Genomic DNA, 21,659 nt, shown 5'->3' on the forward strand with positions numbered 1-21,659 from the left:
CACAGAATCTGAAGCAGGCTCCAGGCTCTGAGCTGTCAGCACAGACCCTGACACGGGGCTCGAACTCATGGACTGTGAGATCATGACCTGAGCTGAAGTCGGGACATTCAACCGACTGAGCCACCCAGGCGCCCCAATAAGAAAGTATTTCTAGGGGTTCGACCTCATGCCTGGTGCCTGGTGCCTGGTCAAAAGCTGTAACTTGCTAACGTCTTCCTTCGGCAACATTCTTGCTTGTGCTGGGGGGTAGGATCTGACCCTGGCACCGGACCCAGAGATGAAAATGCCATCTGTCCTCATTCACAAGGCCCCAGTCCGATGGGGGAGACAGACGTGTGACCAGTTAAACCTCACAGCACCACGGGATGCCCGGCTGGCTCGGTCGGTGGAGGCTGTAACTCTTCATCTTGGGGTTGTGAGTTCAGGCCCCACGCTGGGTGTGGAGACTGCTGAAAAAAATAATAAACAGCACACAGCCCCACAGGATCTAGAAATGCAGACCAAAGTGGGTTGCCGCGCTCTGTGGAAAAGGTGGCTGAGGCTCCGGGAGCTCCGGGACCCTCTGTTGGCCAGGGCGCGGGGAGCCAGGCCCCGGGGAGCAAGCCAGTGCAGCCTTGACAGAGTGCAAGTTCACAGATTGGCCACGGATTCGAACGCCTTTCCCCTTGTCCCCGAGGGGACTCCCCTTGGAGAGTCGCAAAGGTGTCGGTGGTGGACTCCGTGGTGTGGTCTGTGACTCTGAAAGTCTGCAAACAGGCCAGCGGCCCCTCAGCCCACAGCTGGGTGGACATGTGATGGTCCCGCCGAGCCCTGAGCAGGATGCAGCCATTGAACAAGAAGGAAGTGAATCTGTATGTGTGGACTGGGGAGATAGGAAGGTTTATTAAGCGAAAATAAATCAACCGACCAAAAACCAAACCAAAACAAATGACCAAAAAAAAAAAAAAAAAAAAAAAAAAAAAAGCGGCAGATCAGAAGGACTAGGGACTCCCCTGGTGTTCTCACAGGACAGGGACCATTCTGGAAGGACGCTAAGGGATTGTTAACAGTGTTTGGTTCAGAATTTCCTGGGGTGGGGGTGGAGAGAAGCTACAATTTTTCAGTCTGATAGTTTCAATTTGCAGTAACAGCAGGTACCATTGCATTCATAACAAGAAAATGGAAAGAATTTGAAAAACTGCCAAGGCAAGAAGACGAGGAGACAAGGGGACACCTTTGTGACCTGTCCCCTCTATCTCCCCTCACCTGCACTCCTGGGTCCCTGGCCTCCTGCCAGAGGGGCTTTATCCCGGGCACGGTGACCGGCAAGGTGACAGGTGTCCTGTCCCTTCTGCGGCCTGAGCGCCCGCTGACGCCGGTGCCCGCTGGCCACCTCCTCCCGGGTGGGACGCGGTGCTCGGATGGGCGTGGGCGGCGGGCAGACCTCCGGGCTGGTCCCCACGCGCGCGGGCTGGGGGCCCGGGGCGGGCGCGGAAGGAGGCCGCCCGCCCGCCCGCGCCGCTGGGGGCCGCCCGCGGGCCGCGCCGGCCAGAGCAGAGCGCGCCGTGCGCCCCGGGCCCCGCGCCGGCACACGCTCGGCGGCCGCGGCGGCGACACGAGCGGCGGCGGCGGCGGAGCCGGGTCGGGCGGCAGGAATGCGGAACCGGCGCGCGGGCTGAGGCCGCCCAGGATGGCGCAGGGCCGCGGGCGGCGGGCGGCCTGCGTGGGGCGCTAGCGCGGCGGGCGCACGCTCCGGGCCCGGCCCCGGCATCGCGGGCGGGCGGCATCGCGGCCATGGCCAAGGAGCGGCGAAGGGCGGTCCTGGAGCTGCTGCAGCGGCCGGGGAACGCGCGCTGCGCCGACTGCGGCGCCCCGGGTAGGTGCGGGCCGGGCGGGTGCGCCCCGGGGTGGCTGCGGGGCCCGGGCGGGTGCGGGGCCGGGGTGGGTGCGGGGCCGGAGCCCGGGCGGGTGCGGGGCCGGGGCCGGGGAGGGTGCGGGGCCGGGATGGGTGCGGCCCGGGGTGGGGGCCGGCCTGGATGCCGGCCCCGGGCGTGGGGGGGGGGGTGGGCAGGAGGGCTGCTTGAGGCGCCTGCGTGGCTGGGGGGCGCGGGCCCGGAGTGCACCTGCACGGAGCCGGCCTTCGCCTCCCAGCGGCCCCGGGCCTGAGGCTGTGTCGTCTCCCTCCACCCCCACCCCCGCCCCCCACCCCGGGCTGCGTGTCTCGCTGTCACCCGCGGACCTCCGCCGCCCCGGACCTCCCTCCGCCGCCGCGTTGCGAAACCTCGGCTCCGCAGAGAAAGAGGAAATCGCGCGGGCGAGCGGCTGCAGGGAGGGAAAGGGCCAGGCGGCCCCGCGGGCTTCTGTGCGTGGGTGTGTGTGTGTGGGGGGGGGGGGTCCACCTGGCTCCCCGCCACCTAGAGGTGACGTCATGGCCCCCACCTCGAGCCACCTTTTCGCCGGGGGATCAGGGGGCAGGGGGAGCAAGGAGCGGCTGGGTCCCCGTGAAGCCGGTGGGGTGGGAAAGGGCTCCCCCCTCTCCCCCCGCTGGTGCCGGCTGCGCTGGGCAGGCGGCCAGTCCAGGTGGTGCTCGGGGGAGGGGGCAGGTGCGGCCTGTAATGAGCTCGCAGTCCATCCACCTGCGCGGATCCTCCCCGCCGCGGCATCTCCTGGACTTTGCTCCAGGGTGGCCCCTGCTCTGGGGTGATTTCCAAGGTGCCAGAGTCCTGAGTAGCTTCCCCTCCCTTCCTGGGGCTAATTGTCCTGGGATTGACGGGGAACAGACAGGCTGTGCCCTCGGGCCATCAGCACCTGCTTTTGAGCCCAAGGCAGCAGCCCCTGGGCCTCGCTGAAGGTGGGGGTGGGGCAGGAACGGCCCCTAGAGGCTCACCTGCTCCCCGCCTCCGTGGAGGGTGACCCCCCTCAGGCGCTGTCCCCCAGGCACCCCAGGGGGACACTGGACGCTCTGCTGGGGGCTTCTAGCCTGAGCTCCTCAGAACAAAGCTAGCACCCCACGGAGAGGCTAAAGGCCTGCATTCCTCCTGAGACACCAGTCTGAGACGTGCGTCCTGGGCACTCCCAAAGGGACCCCGGCTCCCCTCTGTCGCCCACCCGCTAGGCCGGGAGGTGTCTCTGGCAGCCCCAGCTCCTGGGAATCTGCTGGTCAGCGGCAGTGTTGGAGCCTGAGTGCCCCAGAGGGGAGGCAGCGACAGGCTTTTCCGGAAGCCGAGCAGCCTGAGGTGGCCGTTCTCCCGGCCCCCTGAGCTCGGGAGCCGCAGGGCCCACCCTGGTGGTGCGGTGGGGGCAGCACTGGCATCGCTACTGTGCCCTGCCCCCGCCAGCTGGGCTGGTTCACCCCACGCTCTCCCTCCCTCTTCCAGACCCGTTCACTTGTTCAGGAAAGCTGGCCTCGCCGGGGAGAGGGCAGCTGAGAAAGGGCAGCCAGGATGTTCTCAGACGTGGGCTGGGGGCCGGGCTTGGGGGGGTCGGGCCCCGTCGTTCCTGGTCACACTGCTTGGGAGCAGTTTCTTTGGACCCAGAGCCCCCCGCCCCCGCCGGCTACCTCCGGGCCCCCCAGCCTGTAGGTGGGAGAGGGGGCTTCCTTGGCCTGTTGGGCCCTGCGGGGGGGGGGGGGCTCCCCTCCAGTGGGCACTGCCTTGCCCCACCCACCCGCTCAGCCGGCATCCGCCGCCCCGAGGCAGGCACGCAGGGCTCTGGAGTGGTGGGTTCTTGCAAGCCCAGCTCTCCTTGGCACTGGGCCAAGCCTCTCGTCTTCCAGAATCGGCCCACAAACCGGTCCGCGACACCGGCATCTTGCCTGATCTGTCGGGCAGCCTTGTGGAGCCCGTTTCACAGCTGGGGAAACTGAGGCCTTGGAAGCTTGAGCCACCTCGGGGGACATGGTGCTTCAAAGGCAGAGCAGGTCTCCTGATGCTGTAGCCCTGCTCCCCACCCCCCGGCCTCCCCCCTGCTCCAGGGGTGTGTGGAGGGGTGAGGCCTGCTACCCTGCCTCCTCCCTCGTGATCCCCATAGAATGCTCGCCTACAGTCCCTGCTGCTTGGATGAAGCCGCCTAGTCTGTCCAGGTTCTGAGCCACCGTGGGGTGCTGCCGCGGCCCACATGGGCGACTGGGGGCCACTCTGTGGTGACACGGACCGGCTCGTGGTTGTCCTGACCACAGCCAGGAGCAGGGCATCGCCAGGGCAAGGGTCCCCGAGGCCTGGGCCCTGGACAGCAGGACATCAGGGCGGGCCTGGGTCGCCTCCAACACCCGGCCCGGTGGGGGTGGGGGGCCTTGCGGTAGATTTGGGCAGACCTGGCCGGCTGGTCGTGTGAGGGCTCCTGGGAGGGGGCAGTCCCTGCAGCCCCCACAGGACCTGCTCCCAGACCCTCCCTCCCTGTTACCTGCCCCAGCAGCGGGCCCCCCCTGCCTTTGAACACGGGACCCGGCTGACAGCCTCCAGAGAAGCGTTTCTCGTGGCAGGCCTGGGGGAGTAAGTGTGTTTGCATCCGTTTCTCGGCAAGGCCCGGGTGGGGGCCCCATCTGGAGGGGTGGGGCGGCCCGCACATCCTCCAAGCTGCCTGCCTAGTCGGGACAAGTCCTGACCTCGGGTCCGGTGCCCTGGAGGGACTTGGGGTTCTCAGCTGTTCACCTGGCTTTGGGCGTGGGCCATCATTCTGCGGTACTCTGATGGGCGGAGACACCTGGGGCACCAGGTAAAACCAATCCGGGCCTTCTGGCTTGAGCGGGCAGCTCAGCGAGCGGGGGTCTCTGTGCCCGGCCAGACAGCGGATGTTCTGGGCTGCCCCACGCACGTTTTCCAGAGCCGGGACCCGGAGGGTCTGGGCGTGACTGACCTGGGGGGGTCCTTGCGGCTCAGCCGGGACCCGGCGTGTGCCCGCACGGCCTCTCAGGTGACCTCAGCACGAGCCCCTCCCGCAGCCCTGCAAGGCCTCGAGGGAGAGGCGACTCTTCCAAAATCGGAATCCCCGTAAGCCAGGACAGAAGCAGCTTGGCGGGGAGGAATTTCCGGAATGTGGCCTAGTTTGGGAGAGGGTCCCCTGGATGGGCGCGTGGTTGGCAGAGGGCTGCTGAGGAGTGGGCCGGGCAGCCCCACCTGAGTTTTGGGTTAACCAAAATGGTGTTATTGTGGTAAAACATGGATACCATAAGAGCTGCCATTTTAACCATTGTAAGTGCGCAGTTCAGCGACAGGAGGTACTTCTCGTTATCATGCAGCTGTCCCCACTGTCCGTCTCCTGGGCTCTGTTCATCCTGTCACTCTGAAACACGGACCCCCGCCCGCTCCTCCAGCGCCGACCCCACTGTCTACCCTTGTCTGGGAGTCTGACCACCCCGGGACCGTGTGTGAGCGGGTCCCGGTGCGTGTCCCCCCGTGTCGTGAGTCTGATGACCCCGGGACCGTGTGGGAGCGGGGTCACGCAGTGTTTGTCTTGTGCCGGCTTATTCCACTCAGCCTCAGGTCCTCCGTTATCCACCTTATGGGACCACGTTCTGCTCTTGTGTGGATGGGTCACGCTTTGTCCTGTCATCCACCCGTGGACACCTAGGTGACTTCCACCTCTTGGCTGCCATGAACGTGGGTGGGTGGGTCTCTGAGTCCTGCTTTCAAGTCTTGGGGGTGAAGATGGAGGAGAGGATTGCTGGGTCACGTGAGGACCCTGTGTGACTGGCGAGGGGAACCTGCAGGCTGTTTTCCATACCTGGTTCTGTGCTGAGGCCACAGGCCAGCGGTCCGGTGTGTGTGTGTGGCGGTGGGGGGGGGGGGGTGCTTATGGCAAGGAGTGGTTGCTCAGGACACAGCCACCGCCCTCACCTGTTCCCCGGACTGCGCCCGCTCCCCACGTGGGAGGCATAGCCACGGTGCCTGTCCTGCCGGGGGAGATGCACGTGGCTGAGATGTCCCCCGAGCCGACCCAGGGCTTCTGGGTTGACCAGAAGGGGCCCGGGCTGGCTTCTCCCTCCACACGGGTGTGTGAGCTGTGCCCGCGTTCCAGCTGCATGTGGGGCGGGGGATGGGGTGAGGGCGACCTTGTCCCTGGTACCCCCCTCGTTTGCTGCCAGCTTTGGGCTGTGTTTGCTAAGCCCTGGTCTGCACCAGGTGCCCCCCTGCAGGCATGTCCCCTGTTCACTTACTCCCCATGCCTGTGAGCTGGCTGCACGGTCCCAGCTCGCCCAGGCCCCCCAGTCCCCCCCCAGGCCCCTGTGCCCGGCCAGGCCCAGGGGTGCAGGGGGAGGGTGTGGGCTTTCTCGTCTGCTGCTCTCCATGAGGCCCAGGACAGTGGCTGGGACAGGCTCTTCTCCCCCTTCTTTCTTTAAAAAAAAAATTTTTTTTTAAACATTTATTCATCTTTGAGAGACTAAAGAAAACAGAGTGCAAGCAGGGGAGGGGCAGAGAGAGACGGAGACACAGAATCCGAAGCAACTCCAGGCTCCGAACTGTCAGCACAGAGCCGGACGCGGGGCTCGAACCCACGAACCGTGAGATCGTGACCTGAGCTGAAGTCAGACGTTTAACCGACTGAGCCCCCCAGGCACCCCTTTCTTTTTATGGTTTTAAAATAGGGGCGCCTGGGTGGTTCAGTCCGTTAAACGTCTGACTCTTGATTTCAGCTCAGGTCATGATCCCAGGGTCGTGGGTTCAAGCCCCGCATCGGGCTCTGTGCTGGCAGCTCGGAGCCTGGAGCCTGTTGCAGATTCTGTGTCTCCCTCTCTCTCTTCCCACCCCCCCCCCCACCCCCGCTCACGTTCCGTCTCTGAAAAATGAATAAACGTTAAAAAACATTTTTAAAAAATCCTTTAAAGCTGAGATGTGACTCACACACAGCATTCGATTAGGGTCAGGTGTACAACATGATGATCCGATATCGTGCGTGTTGCCATAGGACCCCCACAGTAGTTAACGTCCATCGCCACACAGTTACAACTTTTGCTCGTGTGGAGAGCTTTCAAGATCTACTCTCTTAGCAACTTGCACCTATGCAATCCGGTGTCATTAACCGCAGTCCCCACGCTGTCCCTTACACCCCCGGGTCTTACTGTCTTACATCTGGAAGCTTGTGTCTCTGGACCCCCTTCACCCGTTTCACCTGCCCCACCGGGAGCCACCGATCTGGCCTCTGTATCTATGACTGTAGGGGATTTTTTTTAGATTTCATGTGTAGTATTTGTCGTTTGTAGACTTATTTCCCAAGCCACGCCCTCCAGGTCCATCCATGTTGTCGCAAATGGCAGGGTTTTCTTTTTTTTTTTTTTTATGGCGGAATAATAATGCGAATGTGAACGCATTTTCTGTGTCTTCTCGTCCACCAGGGGAAACTTACCTGCCTCCGCGTCTTGTCCCTTGTGAATTATGCTGCAGTGAACGCGGGGGTGCAGATACCGTTCTGAGTTAGTGCTTTTCTTTCCTTTGGGTAAATACCCAGAAGTGGAGATGCTGGATGTTACAGTACGTCTATTTTTAAGTTTTGAGGAACCTCCATAGCGTCTCCCACAGTGTCTGCACCAGTCTGCATTCCCACCAGCGGTGCGAGGGTTCCCTTTTCTGCACGTCCTCACTGACACTTGTTCCTTCTTGTCTTTTGGACGGTGGCCATCCTGACAGGTGCAAGGTGGCATTTCACTGTGGTCCTGATTTGCATTTCCCTGATGATGAGTGATTTGAAAAAAAAAATTTTTTTTAATGTTTATTTATTTTTGAGAGAGAGACAGAGTGCAAGTGGGGGAGGGGCAGAGAGAGAGGGAGACACAGCATCCAAAGCCGCTCTAGGCTCCCAGCTGTCAGCACAGAGGCTGACACGGGGCTCGAACCCACGAACCGTGAGACTGTGACCTGAGCCGAAGTCGGACGCTTAACCGACGAGCCCCCCAGGCGCTGAGTGATGGCGAGTACCTTTTCCTGTGCCTGTTGGCCATCTGGGTGCCTTCGCTGGAGAAATGTCCAGTTTTTAATTGGATTGTTTGGGGTTTTTGTTGTTTTGTTTTGCTGTTGAGTTGTATGAGTTCTTCATATATTTTGGACATTAGCCCCCATCAGAGATCTGATTTGAAAATATTCTCTCCATTCCACGGGTTGTCTCTTCATTTTGTGGATGATTTCCTGTGCCGGGCAGAAGTTTTGCAGGTGGATGGTGTCCCACTGCTTTCTCAGAATTGCTTGGCTATTTGGGGTCTTGTGTGATTCCATACAAATTTTGGGACTGTATGCTCTATTTCTGTGAAAAATGCCATTGGAATTTTGATAGGGATTGCACTGAATAGTAGATTGTTTTGGGTACTGTGGACATTCTGACAATATTAATTCTGCCTGTCACGGGCACAAACTCTCTTTCCATTTATTTGTGTTGTCTTCAGCTTATTTCTTTAAGATTAAAAAATTTTTTTTCATGTTTATTTATTTTTGAGAAAGAGACAGAGCGTGAGTAGTGGAGGGGCAGAGAGAGAGGGAGACACAGAATCGGAAGCAGGCTCCAGGCTCCCAGCTGTCAGCACAGAGCCCGACGCGGGACTCGAACCCACGAACCGCGAGATCGTGACCTGAGCCGAAGTGGGGCGCTCAACCGACTGAGCCACCCAGGCGCCCCTGAGATTGTTTTTTTTTTTTTTTTGATGTTTGTTTATTTTTGCAACAGAGTGTGAGTGGGGGAGGGGCAGAGAGGGAGAAACAGAAAATCCCAAGCAGGATCCATGCGGCAGCACAGAGCCTGACATGGGGTTTGAACTCACAAGTCGTGAGATCATGACCTGAGGCGAAACTAGGATTCGGACGCTTCACCGACTGAGCCCCCAGGCACCCCTTTCTCTCGGGTTTTACAGTGTTCAGTGTACGGGCCTTTCACCTCCTTGATGAAGTTTGTTCTTCGGGGTTTTATTTGATGCACTTGTCAGGGGCATTGTTTTCTTAATTTCTCTCTCCGATGCTCTGTTATTAGTGTGTAGAAGCTGATTTCTGTACATTGATTTTGTGTCCTGCAGTTTCACTGAGTTCTTTTACCAGCTCCAGCAGGTGTGTGTGTGTGTGTGTGTGTGTGTGTGTGTGTGTGTGTCTGTCGGCTGAGCTGTCGTCTGCATCTCCGTCTCGCCTGGTTGCTCTGGCCGGGACACCCAGGACTCTGTGGGACAAAAGTGGAGAGGCTGGGCTTCCTCGTCTGATTCCCGATTTTCCAGGAGAAGCTCTCAGCTTCCCCCTGTTGGGTGTGATAGGAGCTGTGAGTTGTCACATGCGGCCTTTAGCCGTGTCTAAAGGACGTCCCCTCCATCCCCGCTTTGTTGAGGGTGGTTATCAAAACAGATGATGAATTTTGTCAAACGCTTTTGCTGCATCCATTGAAATCATCATACGATTTTAATCTTGCACTTCATGGATGCAATGTGTCACATTAATTGATTTGCGGATGTCAAATTGATTTTTTTTTTAAGGCGATACAAGTTTATTGAACACGCCAGCAGTGGACGGGACAGCAAAGGGGAGACTGACTGCTCGAATCGATTTCTTTTTCTCTTTAAATTTTTTTTTAATGTTTTTTATTTATTTTTGACACAGAGAGAGACAGGGCATGAACGGGGGAGGGGCAGAAAGAGAGAGGGAGACACAGAATCGGAAGCAGGCTCCAGGCTCTGAGCCATCAGCCCAGAGCCCGACGCGGGGCTCGAACTCACAGACCGCGAGATCTTGACTGGAGCTGAAGTCGGACGTGTAACCGACTGAGCCACCCAGGTGCCCCTGGAATTTTGACAATTTCAAGTCTTCTCGTCCATGACCTGGAATGTGTTTCCATGTATTTACATCTCTCATTTCTTCACACAATGTTTTATAGTTATCATCCTGCAAGTTTCTTATCTGTTTGGTTATTTCTTAGGTATCATATTGTTTTTGATGCTGTTGTAAGTTACTTCCAGATCGCTTATTGGGTGTAAAAGTGCAGCCCGCTGGGGCGCCTGGCTGGCTCACTTGGGTGACCTCAGACTTTGGCTCAGGTCGTGATCTCACGTTTCGTGAATTTGAGCCCTGCCTCGGGCTCACTGCTGTCAGAGTGGAGCCCGCTTCGGATCCTGTGTCCCCCCAGCCCCATCTCTGCCCCTCCTCAGCTGGTTCTCTCTCTTTCTTTCTCAAAAATGAATAAACACGTAAAAAAATTTTAAAAAAATGGGAGCACCTGTCTGTCTGCTCTGCCTCTGCCCCACTTGTGCTCTCTCTCAAAGGAAAAATTTTTAATTAAAAAAATAATAAAAATAAACATGCAACGGATCTCCGTGTGCTGACTTTGTATCCCACTCCTTCGCTGAATTCACTTGCTCCGACGGCTGTTTCGTGCAGCCCTTGGGGTTTTCTGTGTGGCAGGACCACGTCCTGCTCAAACACGGTGTTGCTGCTTCCTTTGCGCCGTGGGTGCCTTTTCCTTCTCTCTCTCCCTGCTTGCTCTGGCTGGAATTTCCAGTTCGGTGTGGAATGGAGGCGGCGAGGGCCTCCTCGCGTGTCTGCTCCTCGAGGAGGAGCTCTCAGGGTCTCGCCCCTGCGCATGACGTCCCCCGTGGGCTCTCCAGAGACGGCGGGGACCGTGTGGAGGTGGCTCCTCCCGTTCCCGGTTGGTTGAGTGCCGTGATGACCGCGTGGGGCCGGCCAGGGGCCGATCCCCCGTCCGCGGAGGTGGACGATCGCGTGGGTCTTCCCCCCTCTGCCCAGGGGCCGCGCCCCCCGGCCGGCCTGTTGTGGGGAGCCCTCCTCGCGGTGCAGGCGCGAGGCGCCTCGGGGCGCGTCGTCCGTGGGTGCGCTGTCGCGGTCTGTTTGCCGGCGCTCTGCTCGGGCGTTTGCATCAGCGCTCACGAGGGGTGGCGGCCCCCGATCTCCCCCCCGGCGCCTTGGGCTTTGGTATGGGGGCTACGCCGGCCGCCTGGAAGGAGCTGGGACGCGCTCCCTCTTCCTCAGCGTTTCTGGAGAAGTCTGAGAAGGACCGGCGTGGGGTGTCCTTGAAGCGTTCGGCGGGACTCGCCAGTGAGGCCGTCGGGACCAGGACTTTGCTCTGTTCGGGGGGCGGGGGTGGTTCCCGAGGGGGGCTCCTGACTCGTTTACCGGCCCGTGCACACCGTGCATTTCTTCACGGGTTCGTCTTGGCGGCCTTTCCGCTTCCAGGGATTTATCCACTTCACCTTGGTTCCCCCGTCGTCGGCGACCTTGCTCACAGCGCTGTCTCCCGGGCCCTTTGATTTCTGGTGGCAGTGTCCCCGCTTTCGAGTCTGATTTTAGTGGCCCGAGTGTGTTTCTTCGTCCGCCCGGCTCAAGGCTCGCCAACTGCCGCTCTTGTCGGTTTCGTTGACTTTCTCTCCTGTGTTTCTACTCCCTCCGTCATCACGCTCGCTCCAGTCTCCCCTCCCTCGTGCCGGCCTTGGATCTGGTTCTTCTTTGTCAGCTTCCTTCCGTTGTCCGTTAGGTCGCGGACCGGACCCCTTCCTTGTGCTTTAACGGCGGCGTTGGCTGCATCCCGTGTTTTGTGGTGTTTCGTCTTCCCCCATCTCCAAGTGTCTGCTCACCTCCCTTGCGGCTTCTCCTTTGGTCCACTGGTCGTTTCGTAAAAGTGCGTTGCTTCCACGAAGTCGTGAACGTTCCACTTTTCCTTGTGTTGACTTCTAACTGCATCCGCCCTGTCGCGGCCAGAGAGGACATCTCGTAGGAGACCGATAGGCGGCCTCACGTGGGGTCGGTCCCGTGCCGCGTCCCGTGGGCACCAGGCCAGAACGCGTCCCGGTCGGCCGGCGCGTGTGGTTGGATCTGGTCGTTTGTGTGAAGTCGTTTCCCGTGTCGGACTTTGCCGTCCGTTACCGCGAGCGTGGTATCGAGCCCCCCGTGTGCTATTCGAGGCTGTTTGTCCCTTCACCTCCGCCGGGTTTTGCTTCGTAGGTCGTGACAGTGCGGCACGAGGCGTGAGTGTGTGTCACGTCTTCTGGCCGCACCGAGGACTGATTAACGTGCAACGTCCTTCTTTGTCCCTTGGGACCTTGCTCTGACTTCGAGTCTGTTTGTCTGGTGTCCGCGAGACGCTCCAGCCTCCTGGCGGCTGTGTGCATGAATCTCCTTTCCCGCCTTGGACCGCCACCCCGTTGTGTCTCGACCTCGGCCGAGCCTCCCGCGGACGGCACGTGGCTGGACCACGGACTGTCATCCAGCCCGCCGTTCCCTGTCTGTGGATCCAAGAGCTTCCCGCGTTCACCTTTCCCGTGGACGTGGATAAGGACGGCCTGCCGTCTGGCTCGCGCTCGTCCCGTTGTGTGTGGCCTACGGCTTTGCTGTCCCTCACTTCCCGCGTCCCTGTCCTCTCTCGTGTTGAGCTTCTGTAGTCGAGTGTTGAGAGTCCCTCCCGGTTCCCTTTTGTGTATGTTCTGTGGCTCTTTGTGGTTGCCATGGGGATTCCATCTAACATCCGAAATCTGTAACCTCCTGGATCCAATTTATAGTAGCTGAACTTCAGGAACACGCGGAAACTGCTCCCTCACTCGGCCTGGACCACACCCCGTGGTTGTAGATGCCACGGTCTTACCTCTTGGTACACCGCGTGCCCTGAGGCATAAATAGTCATTCTTCTTTTTGTATTTATTTTATTTAAAAAAATTGTTTTACGTATTCTTTGTTTAAAATTCTTTTTAATGTTTATTAATATTTGAGAGAGAGAGACAGACAGACAGAGCACAAGCAGGGGAGGAGCAGAGAGAGAGGGAGACACCGAATCCGAAGCAGGCTCCAGGGTCCGAGCTGTCAGCACAGAGCCCGATGCGGGGCTCGAACCCACGAACCATGAGATCATGACCGGAGCTCAATGAAGTCTGACACTTAACCGACTGAGCCACCCAGGTGCCTGCTAAAAATTTTTAAGGTCATCTCTACACCCAATGTGGAACACAGACTCGTGACCCCAAGATCAACAGTCACGTGCTGTAGGGGCGTCTGGGTGGCTCGGTCACTTAAGCGACTTGACCCAGATCTTGCCTTTGGCCCAGATCATGATCTCGTGGTTCAGGAGTTCCACTCCACACTGGGCTCTGTGCTGACAGTACGGAGCCTGCTTGGGATTCTCTCCCTTCTTCTCTCTCTCTGCTGCTCCCCCCACCCCCATGCTGTCTCTTTTAAGTTATTTATTTTGAGAGAAAAATTTTAAATGCAGTAGTTTCTTATGTAGAAAATAAGATTTAGGGTAAATACCAAACTTAGACTCTTACTTTGATAATTGTGTTTTTCATTAAATGAATTAGCCTCAAATTCTGTAGAAAACCGTTGTTTGAATGCCTTCCAGTGTCAAGAAACCACTCTTCTAACAGCACTAGCTTCTATAATCGCCGCGTTATTTCCTTCTCGGGAGATCTTCGTCTCCGTCCGGCCTTGTCCTGTCGTTTCACCTGCAGGCAGGTCTGGTCACAAACTCCCTCGGCCTCCGTTTAGCTGGGAAGGTCTGGATTTCTCACTCACTTTTGAAGGACAGTTTTGCCAGAAACAGGATTCCTGGTTGACGGCCTTTCCCTCTGAGCCCTTTGCACAGACGGTCTTCCGGCCTCTGACGTTTCCGAGGAGAAAGCCTCCTCCTCATCTATTTGGGGACGTGTCGGAAGTGACCCGTGGCCACTGTCCCGCTCCACGGCCCTCGAGTCTGGGTTTGGACGTCGCGCTGTTGGGCCGCGGCGTTCAGGAGCCTCGTGGATGTGTAAGCTCCCGGCTCCCTGCACCTGGCGGACTTTCCCCGCCGTCATGTCCCCAGCTCGCGTCCCTGCCCCCGCCCGCGAGCCCCCACGCCTGTCGCTTGGCCCCTGAGGCTCTGCTCACGGGCGTCTCGATCTTTCCGATCTTTCCGTGTGGTCCTCGCCCCGCAGCCTCCCTGGGTCCCGCTGCTCGGCTCTGCCTCCGCGTCCCTCTCTGGGTCCTTTGTACCATTTCTGTCTTTATTCCTATCCCCCGTTTGTTTGTACATCGTTTTCTTGGCTTTCTCCACACTTTTCCGTTAGCTCCTCGAGCACATTTAAAACTGGTTTTTGCATCTGTGTAATTTATCTGCTACGGAATCTTTGGCGGGGGCACATTTTGTTCATCTTTTCCTTCCAATGGGCCTTGAGTGTCTGTCTCTGCCCCGTGACTGTTTTCCGATAAGGTGGGAGCTTGGAGATCAGGCTCTACCCTCGTCCCAGGGTTTCGTCATTGTTTTTGTTTATTTATCTATTATCTCTCTGTCATCTGTTTATTTATTGTTGGAAGATGTCCACCAAGGATCAGCCTGAGGGTAAACTTAATACCTTCCTGGGTCTTAGTTTTTCTCTGGCGATTTGTGGTCACTTTAAAATCGTTCCCAGGGGCGCCTGGATGGCGCAGTCGGTTGAGTGTCCCGACTTCAGCCAGGTCACGATCTCGCGGTCCGTGAGTTCGAGCCCCGCGTCGGGCTCTGGGCTGATGGCTCGGAGCCTGGAGCCTGTTTCCGATTCTGTGTCTCCCTCTCTCTCTGCCCCTCCCCCGTTCATGCTCTGTCTCTCTCTGTCCCAAAAATAAATAAACATTGAAAAAAAAAATTAAAAAAAAAAATCGTTCCTGTCTCTGCAGGTGTTTTGAATATCCCAGTCTTTAAGGTCTGCCGTCCAAGGGGGCAGAGGGGGTGCTGAGCCTTTATGCCCTTGGAGGTCACTTGAGCAGGGGGGAGCGGCCGCCCACCTCCTGGTTGGAGGCAGCCGTCCGTGAAAAGAGCTCGGGGACGATATGTGGAGGACGGGGCCCCTGATGCCCACCTGTGTGCTGGGCCGCCGCCTGCCCGGGGCCAGGGGTCCACAGGCGTCGCTGCTCCTGTGCTAAGAGCTGACATTGACCACTGACCGCAGTTTTCCATCCAGGCCTCCCCTGGTCTAGAACATTCAGCTCTTCGGGCACAGGCTTTGGTGGAGGGATGGGCTCTACGTGATGTGGACGTGAGGGGCATAGGCCGCGGGGCTGTGAGGAGAGGGGCAGCGAAGGGACCGGCGGCCCCTGGCGTCGGGGCAGGCCGCGGGGGAGTGCAGGTGCTGAGGTGGCCAGCGCGGGGTTACTGGCAGTGACCAAAGTCAGGGTGGGGTCCTGGGGTACGGCGAGGGTGTCGTGAGGGTGCCACCAGGACGGGACGTGGGGAACGGTGGGTACGCAAAAGGGGCGCCGGTGCCGGAGTTTCCGGAATTATCCACAGAGGAGGGGAGACGGCTCCCCCGGAAGGCGGGTGGCCCCGGCCGAAAGGGGAAGCAGGGGGGCCGGTGTGTCCAGAGCCAAGGGTGGGGGACGGGCTCACCGGTGACACGGTGCACGCGGGGCCTTGTTGCGGCTCTCGGGGAGAGTCCGCGGCCGACAGAGGTGGGGTGGACGCCGGGAGACCGTGGGGGGACTTTGGAGTCGTTCGGACAAGAGGTGACGCCGCGGGAAGCGGTCAGATTCTGCGCATGTTCTGAAGTTCGGGGAACAGCGTGTGCTGCGACCTGGGGCGTGGGGTGCCGCACAGGGAGAGGCGAGGCCAGTGCAGTTTTTGGCCGAGGCTGAAGGGAGCGGGGTGGAGACCAGGAGCTGGCGTTAGGGTTGAGAGGTCGCCACAGACCGGGGGGGAGACACGAGCTCGGGGCTGAGGAGCGTTCTGGAGAAGCGGCCGGAGGTAGAACCCAGGTAGAAAATAGCCGACGGTGTGCACCTTTTTCCGTGTCGTGTTTTTCTTCGCCGAGGGGAAAGTCACACAAACGGAATCGACCGGTGAAAGCCAACAGTTCTGCGGCGTCTGTCGTATTTCCAGGGCCGTGCGGCCTCCATTCAGCTCCACGGTTGGGTGTTTGTAGCCGGGGGACCAGACGGGGCGCCACGGGGAGAGCTGGGGAGCTGGCGGTGGGCGGGAAGACCACCGGGGGTGCGCAGGCCGGCCGCGCGCTGCCCCGTCCCTGAAGGGCTCGGGTCGGCACCTTGGAGGCCAGCGGTGTCTGCGACGGGGCTTCGGTGAGCGCGGGGGTGGAGGCCGGAAGGTACCGTGGGGTCAGGAGGGGGAAGGGAACGTGCCAGGAGGAGGCCCCTGGGCCAGGTGGGCCGGAGGGGACGGTCGGGAGGGGAGGCCGGGTCCTCTGCAGGGGGGGAGCAAGGGCAACGCGGGAGCCTCCCTCCTCCAGGTGCCACAGGGCCGCTAAGCGCCACTGTGTCGATGGCCCCTCCTTGGTGGCGGCAAAAGTGCCCCCCCCCCCCCCCGAGCTTGGCTTCTGCGGGGGGCGGGGGGCACGGGATAAACAAACAGCAGGGCGGCTGTGGGGGAGGGGCCGCCTGTGCCCCCCCCCCCCACTCCGGGCCCACTGTATGTCTGGACCTCAGCCCCCCTCACTCCTGGGCCTCGGCGTGGGAGGGGCGACGTTCTCTGGGGCCCCGGCCACCGGGCTGTGCCAGACCACGGTTCCAGACGATACCGGCTCAGTCCGGCTCAGCCCCAGGATGTGTCTCACCTGCCCAGGTGCCTCCCTTGTGCTCCAGGAAATGGTGAGGGGCTGAGTCACCTCCAAGCCCTGGGAGAATGCAGAGCAGAGGTAGATGGAGGGCAGTGACATCCTGGAAGGCACGGGAGGGGGGGAGGAGGGGAGGGGCTCGCTGGGGGAGTCGGGAAGAAGCTGGCAGCCTGGGGTTGATGGGCAATGTCACCCCAGAGGGCGAGGCCCTGGCCTGATGTGCCAGCAGCCCTGATGTCGTGGGTTTGGGGACAGGGGTAGAACTGCAGGCTCAGGCCCATCGCCCCTCTGCGCCCCTCTGCGCCCCTCTGCCCCCCCTGCCTCCCCTCTGCCCACCTCTGCCCTCTGGCCCCCCTCTGGCCCCACCTGCCTCCCCTTTGCCCTCCTTTGCTCCCCCCATGTCCCCCTCTGCCGCCTCTGCTGCCTTCTGTCCCCCCTCTGCCCCCCCTGCCCCCATACCCCCTCTACGCCCCGCCCCTGCTCTGCCCCCCCTGCCTCCCCTCTGCCCACCTCTGCCCTCTGGCCCCCCTCTGGCCCCACCTGCCTCCCCTTTGCCCTCCTTTGCTCCCCCCATGTCCCCCTCTGCCCCCTCTGCTGCCTTCTGTCCCCACTCTGCCCCCCTACCCCTTCTACCCGCCGCCCCTGCTCTGTCCCCACTGCCCCCCTCTGTTCCCCTTGACCCTTATGCCCCCCTCTGCTGCCTTCTGTTCCTCTCTGCCTCCCCTTAGCCCTCCTCTGCCCCCGTGTCCCCCTCTAGCCCCCTGTGTCCCCCTCTGTCCCCCCTGTGTCCCCCTCTGCCCCCCCCCCGTGTCCCCCTCTGTCCCCACAGGTGCTGCTGGAGGCTCACTCCAGACCCCTGGGCAAGGAAGCCCTGATCCCTGGTGCCCGAAGAGAGGAGCAGGGCAGGCTCTGGACAGCTGTGTGTCTGGTTCTGGGGAGGGGGTGCAGCCAGAGCAGAGCTTGGGAATAGGGTGTGGGACCCTCCTGCCTGGGGTCAGGGGGTTCTGCTGCTGGGATACCCCTGCCCCCCCACCCTGGAGGGGCTCTGAGCTTAGGAGCGTGACATGTGGACATCCTACCCCTGGTGCCTGGCTCTCATATTGGCGGGGGGGGGGGGGGTGGTGCATGTGCACAGGTGGGCAGACCTGATGGGGGGGGCGTGTGCTCAGATGGGCAGATCTGGCTGTGCTCCAACAGCCTGAGAAGGAAGCCCACAGGCCCAGCCCTGCCACTTGGAGAACTAAAGCATCAGCCCCATCCTTCTTCCCTTGGGGACCTCCCGCCAGCCTTCATCCAGCTGCTCCTGTCCTCCGTGCACGCGCACACAGGCCCCACTCTGGAGGCCCCACTCTGGAGGTGAGGGTGACCTCCTGAGAGTCTGCCCAGGGGCTTTCTCAGGGAGGAGGGAGGGGCTGGGAGCCCAGGGAGTCTCTGGCTCCAGGAGAAGCAGGAGCACTTGGCGAGGAGTTACTCCACTAACCTGACTCCTGTGGGGGTGCTGGTCCTGGTAAGACGTGGGCACCAGCAGAGGGCCAGTCTGTTGGGCACTGGCCCTCTGCCCTCTGTTGTGGTGGTTTCAGGGGCACGCGGCGGTGGGAGGGGGGAGGGTCCCTCTGCTGGAGCCCAGGAGTCTTACAGGGCTGCTCAGAATCACTTCCAGATCTCTCCTTCCAGAGTCAGGATCCTTCTTTAAAATAAGGGCTTTTGTTTGTTTTTAACTTTTTGAGTTCAGGGTCTTTTCTGTTTTAATTTTCTTTAATGTTTATTTATTTTGGGAGAGAGACAGAGCATGAGCAGGGCGGGGCAGAGAGAGAGGGAGGCACAGAATCGGAAGCAGGCTCCAGGCTCTGAGCTGTCCGCACAGAGCCCAACGTGGGGCTCAAACCCACGAACCATGAGATCGTGACCTGGGCCGAAGTCGGACGCTTAACCGACTGGGCCACCGAGGCGCCCCTAAAGTAAGGACTCTTGCCTTCCCAGGCCCCAGGCCCAGGGGTGACGTTTCAGGCGTGTGTTGCTTGGACAGGGCCCTCTGGGGTCACTGAGTCCGAGGACAGCAGGACCGTGTCCCCGGCTGGCCCCAGGGGGAGGCAGGTGCCCCACGCCTCATCTTTGGGATTACAGGCTCTCAACCCCGGTGGTGCGCTCGCTGGGGCTGCTGTGAGCCTACTGTGCGCAGGCCCCTCACACAGGCGGGCTGGCCGGCCTCCGAGTGGCACTCAGCCGCCGTCCTGTGTGACCGCAGAGGGGACATTTGGGCAGGATCTTCACTAGGCAGACGGCACCCCCACACAGTGCTGTGGAATCATTAGCCTGAGGCTTGGGGGGGTGGTACTGCACTCTGCATCTTGGGTCAAAGTACCCCTCTTGCTGGATCAAGCCCCGCTCCAGACCCTGCCGGCCTGGAAGACGGGCCCCAGGCTTCTGCTTCCTTCTCCCCAGCGGCCCAGCCCAGTCCCGCCTCCTGCCGGTGCTTCTCCTGGTGGCCTTGGCCTTGGTTCAACGCAGAGCTCACCTGTGGGGTGCGGTGAGGGCTCCCCAGGCGGGGAACCTCTGTCCCGTCTGTTACGGGTTTGCGAGGCGAAGGCGTATGCGGAGTCTGGACTCCTCTTCCACACTCCCCCGCCCCAGGAGGGGAGGCCGGAGGGGCGGTGGGCAGTCCGTCACCTCCAGGGATGGCGGACGGGCGGGCCTCGCTGGGTGGGATCCCAGCTGTGCCCAGCCTGTGCCTGTCACTGGTCGTCTTGCTTCTCCGGGCCTGAGGTTTAGGACCCGGGGGAGGCCGCGAGCCCCTGCGCCCATCGTGACATGAGGGTGTTCAGAGAGGCCCGGGGTCCCCGCACCTCCCCCTCCTGCCCCTGGAAGGGTCGGACCCAAATGTGAAGTCACTCCTCTAGTGGGTTTCCACGGGTGCTGGGAGCCCTGCCCGGAGGCGGGGCCACTGTGCCCACCCCCCTGTGTCCCTGTGGACCTGCCACACGGCCCCCTGGGAGGCCACCCCCGTCCCCAGGACCTCTTTCCCCCTCCCCTGCCTGGTCCCACAGCCCGTGCTGCTTCCCACGCTCCTGGCACCTGCCTGTGCTGAACAGGGTCCGGGCGGGCTCTGGGAGACAGGTGCCAGCCTGGTCCAGCTCTGCCGCTGTGTGACCTCAGGCGAGTGTGTGACCCTCTCTGGGCTTTATATGCCTTGTTCTGTAGAAGTAGACTACTAGTAGGATGGGCAGAGCTACGGGACCAGGTGGGACAACGTACTTGATCTTTAGCCCCAAGCGAGTGTGATGGGGGTTAGTGCCCCTACCCCAGGTGGACGAGATGGCCAGCACGTTCCTGCTTCCTGCTCCAAGGTCAGGCCGCTGGAGGGGCCCACATCCAGCAGGTCCCTGCCTGCCCCGCAGAGCAGGGCGCACCGGGGTGAGAGGCCCTGATTTCTCTGCTTCTCCGGTGTCTGGGGTAGGGCTGGGGTCTAGACACAACTCTGCTTTCTTAAATTCACCTTTACCGAGGCGTGAGCTACACACAAGAAAGCGTACCCCCCTCTAAGAGTGCTGGGATGCTGGGAGGAGAGGCTGGAGGGCGGGCTGCCCTGGCCCCAGAGCTCCCGCGCCCGTCCCGCTTCCCGGATGGCCAGCCAGGCACTACCCGTGCCAGGTACTGCCCTCACGTCGCCTCTGCTGGGTCGATTCCCTCTGCCTCTCTGTCTGATGGAGTTCTTTTCTTCTGAGTTTCAACAGTTCTTTATGTACTTTGGACGCAAGTCCTTCGTCAGATACACGATCTGCAAAACGTCCCCGGTGCGCCGGCCTCAACCGGTGTCTTTCAAAGAGCAGATCTTTCTTGGGGCGCCTGGGCGGCTCCGTCGGTGAAGCGTCCGACTTCGGCTCAGGCCGCGATCTCGCGGTCCGTGGGTTCGAGGCCCGCGTGGGGCTCTGGGCTGACAGCTCAGAGCCTGGAGCCTGTTTCAGATTCTGTGTCTCCCTCTCTCTGACCCTCCCCTGTTCATGCTCTTTCTCTCAAAAATAAATAAACGTTAAAAAAAAAAAAATCAAAGAGCAGATCTTTCCAAAAATTCTGATGAAGCTTAACTTACTTGCTTAATTTTTCAGTTTTCTGTGGCTAACAAGGCTTTGCCTAACCCAAGGCCCCAAAGGCCTCTCTCCTTTTCTTTGGCAAGTTCCTTGGCTCTGGGTCTTACCGTTGGCACGGCGGTGCGTCGCGAGTGACTTTTCGTACGTGGCAGGGGGTGTGGATGGCAGTTTAACATTTTTGCAGATGTTTTCCAACTGTTCCGGCGCTATGTGCTGAAAGGTTCTTCTTTCTCCCCTGAATTGCCTTTACACCTTTGTCAACAATGCGTGTGGACTGTTTCTGGGTCTCTATTCTGTTCCACTGAAACCAAGTAGTGTTTGTCCCTTTTCTAGGTTGTTTTGGCTAGTCTACGTCCCCCGTAGTTGCACGTGAATTTTAGAATCGGGGTATGAATATATACTTTAAAATCCTGCTGGAACTCTGATTGGGATCATTGAGTCTCTAGGTTAGTTTAGAGAGAATTTTCATCTTCACGATATTGAGTCTTTCAACCCAGGAAAACTGTATCTCTGCGTACGTATTTAGGCGGTCTGTGATTTATCCCAGCAACACTCTGTGGTGTTCAGTGTGCTGTTTTGCATATCTTTTGTCATTTTACCTGTAGGTATTTGATTTTTTTCAATGCTTCTGTAACAGTGTTTTTAACTTTTCATTGTAGTAAAACACATAAAACATAAAACTTACTGTTGCACCCTCTTTTTTAAAAATTATTTTAAACGTTTATTCATTTTTGAGAGACAGAGCACGAGCAGGGAGGAGGGGGGCAGAGAGAGAGGGAGACATAGAATCCAAGGGCTCCAGGCTCCAAGCTGTCGGCACAGAGCCCCACGCGGGGCTCGAACTCACAAACCGTGAGATCGCGACCCGAGCCGAAGTCAGGCGCTCAACTGACTGAGCCACCCAGATGCCCCTACCCTCTTTAAGTATAGTTCAGTTGCATTTAAAATATTCACATTGTCGGGGCGCCCAGGTGGCTCAGTCGGTTGAGCGTCCGACTTCGGCTCGGGTCACGATCTCACGGGTCATGAGTTCGAGCCCGCGTTGGGCTCTGTGCTGACGGCTCGAACTCGAGCCAGCTTCAGACCCTCTGTCTCCCTCTTCCTGCCCCTCCCACTCACAT

General features: G+C 59.8%; 1 protein-coding gene across 2 annotated transcripts in view; it reads left to right on the forward strand.

The window, feature by feature from the left end:
• The first annotated feature begins 1,615 nt into the window (after positions 1 to 1,615).
• Positions 1,616 to 21,659, forward strand: part of ADAP1 (ArfGAP with dual PH domains 1) — a 50,097-nt gene continuing 30,053 nt past the window's right edge. The window contains exon 1 of one of the 2 annotated variants that reach the window (XM_053213149.1): positions 1,616 to 1,855. In XM_053213149.1, the coding sequence (XP_053069124.1) occupies positions 1,774 to 1,855 (82 nt within the window). In that variant the 5' untranslated portion in view covers positions 1,616 to 1,773. Of the gene's footprint in view, positions 1,856 to 16,442; positions 16,535 to 21,659 lie in introns of those variants that run through there. The other variant, XM_053213151.1, reaches the window with a different exon arrangement.

This window comes from Acinonyx jubatus, chromosome E3, assembly GCF_027475565.1.
Source record: "Acinonyx jubatus isolate Ajub_Pintada_27869175 chromosome E3, VMU_Ajub_asm_v1.0, whole genome shotgun sequence".
NCBI lineage: Eukaryota > Metazoa > Chordata > Mammalia > Carnivora > Felidae > Acinonyx > Acinonyx jubatus.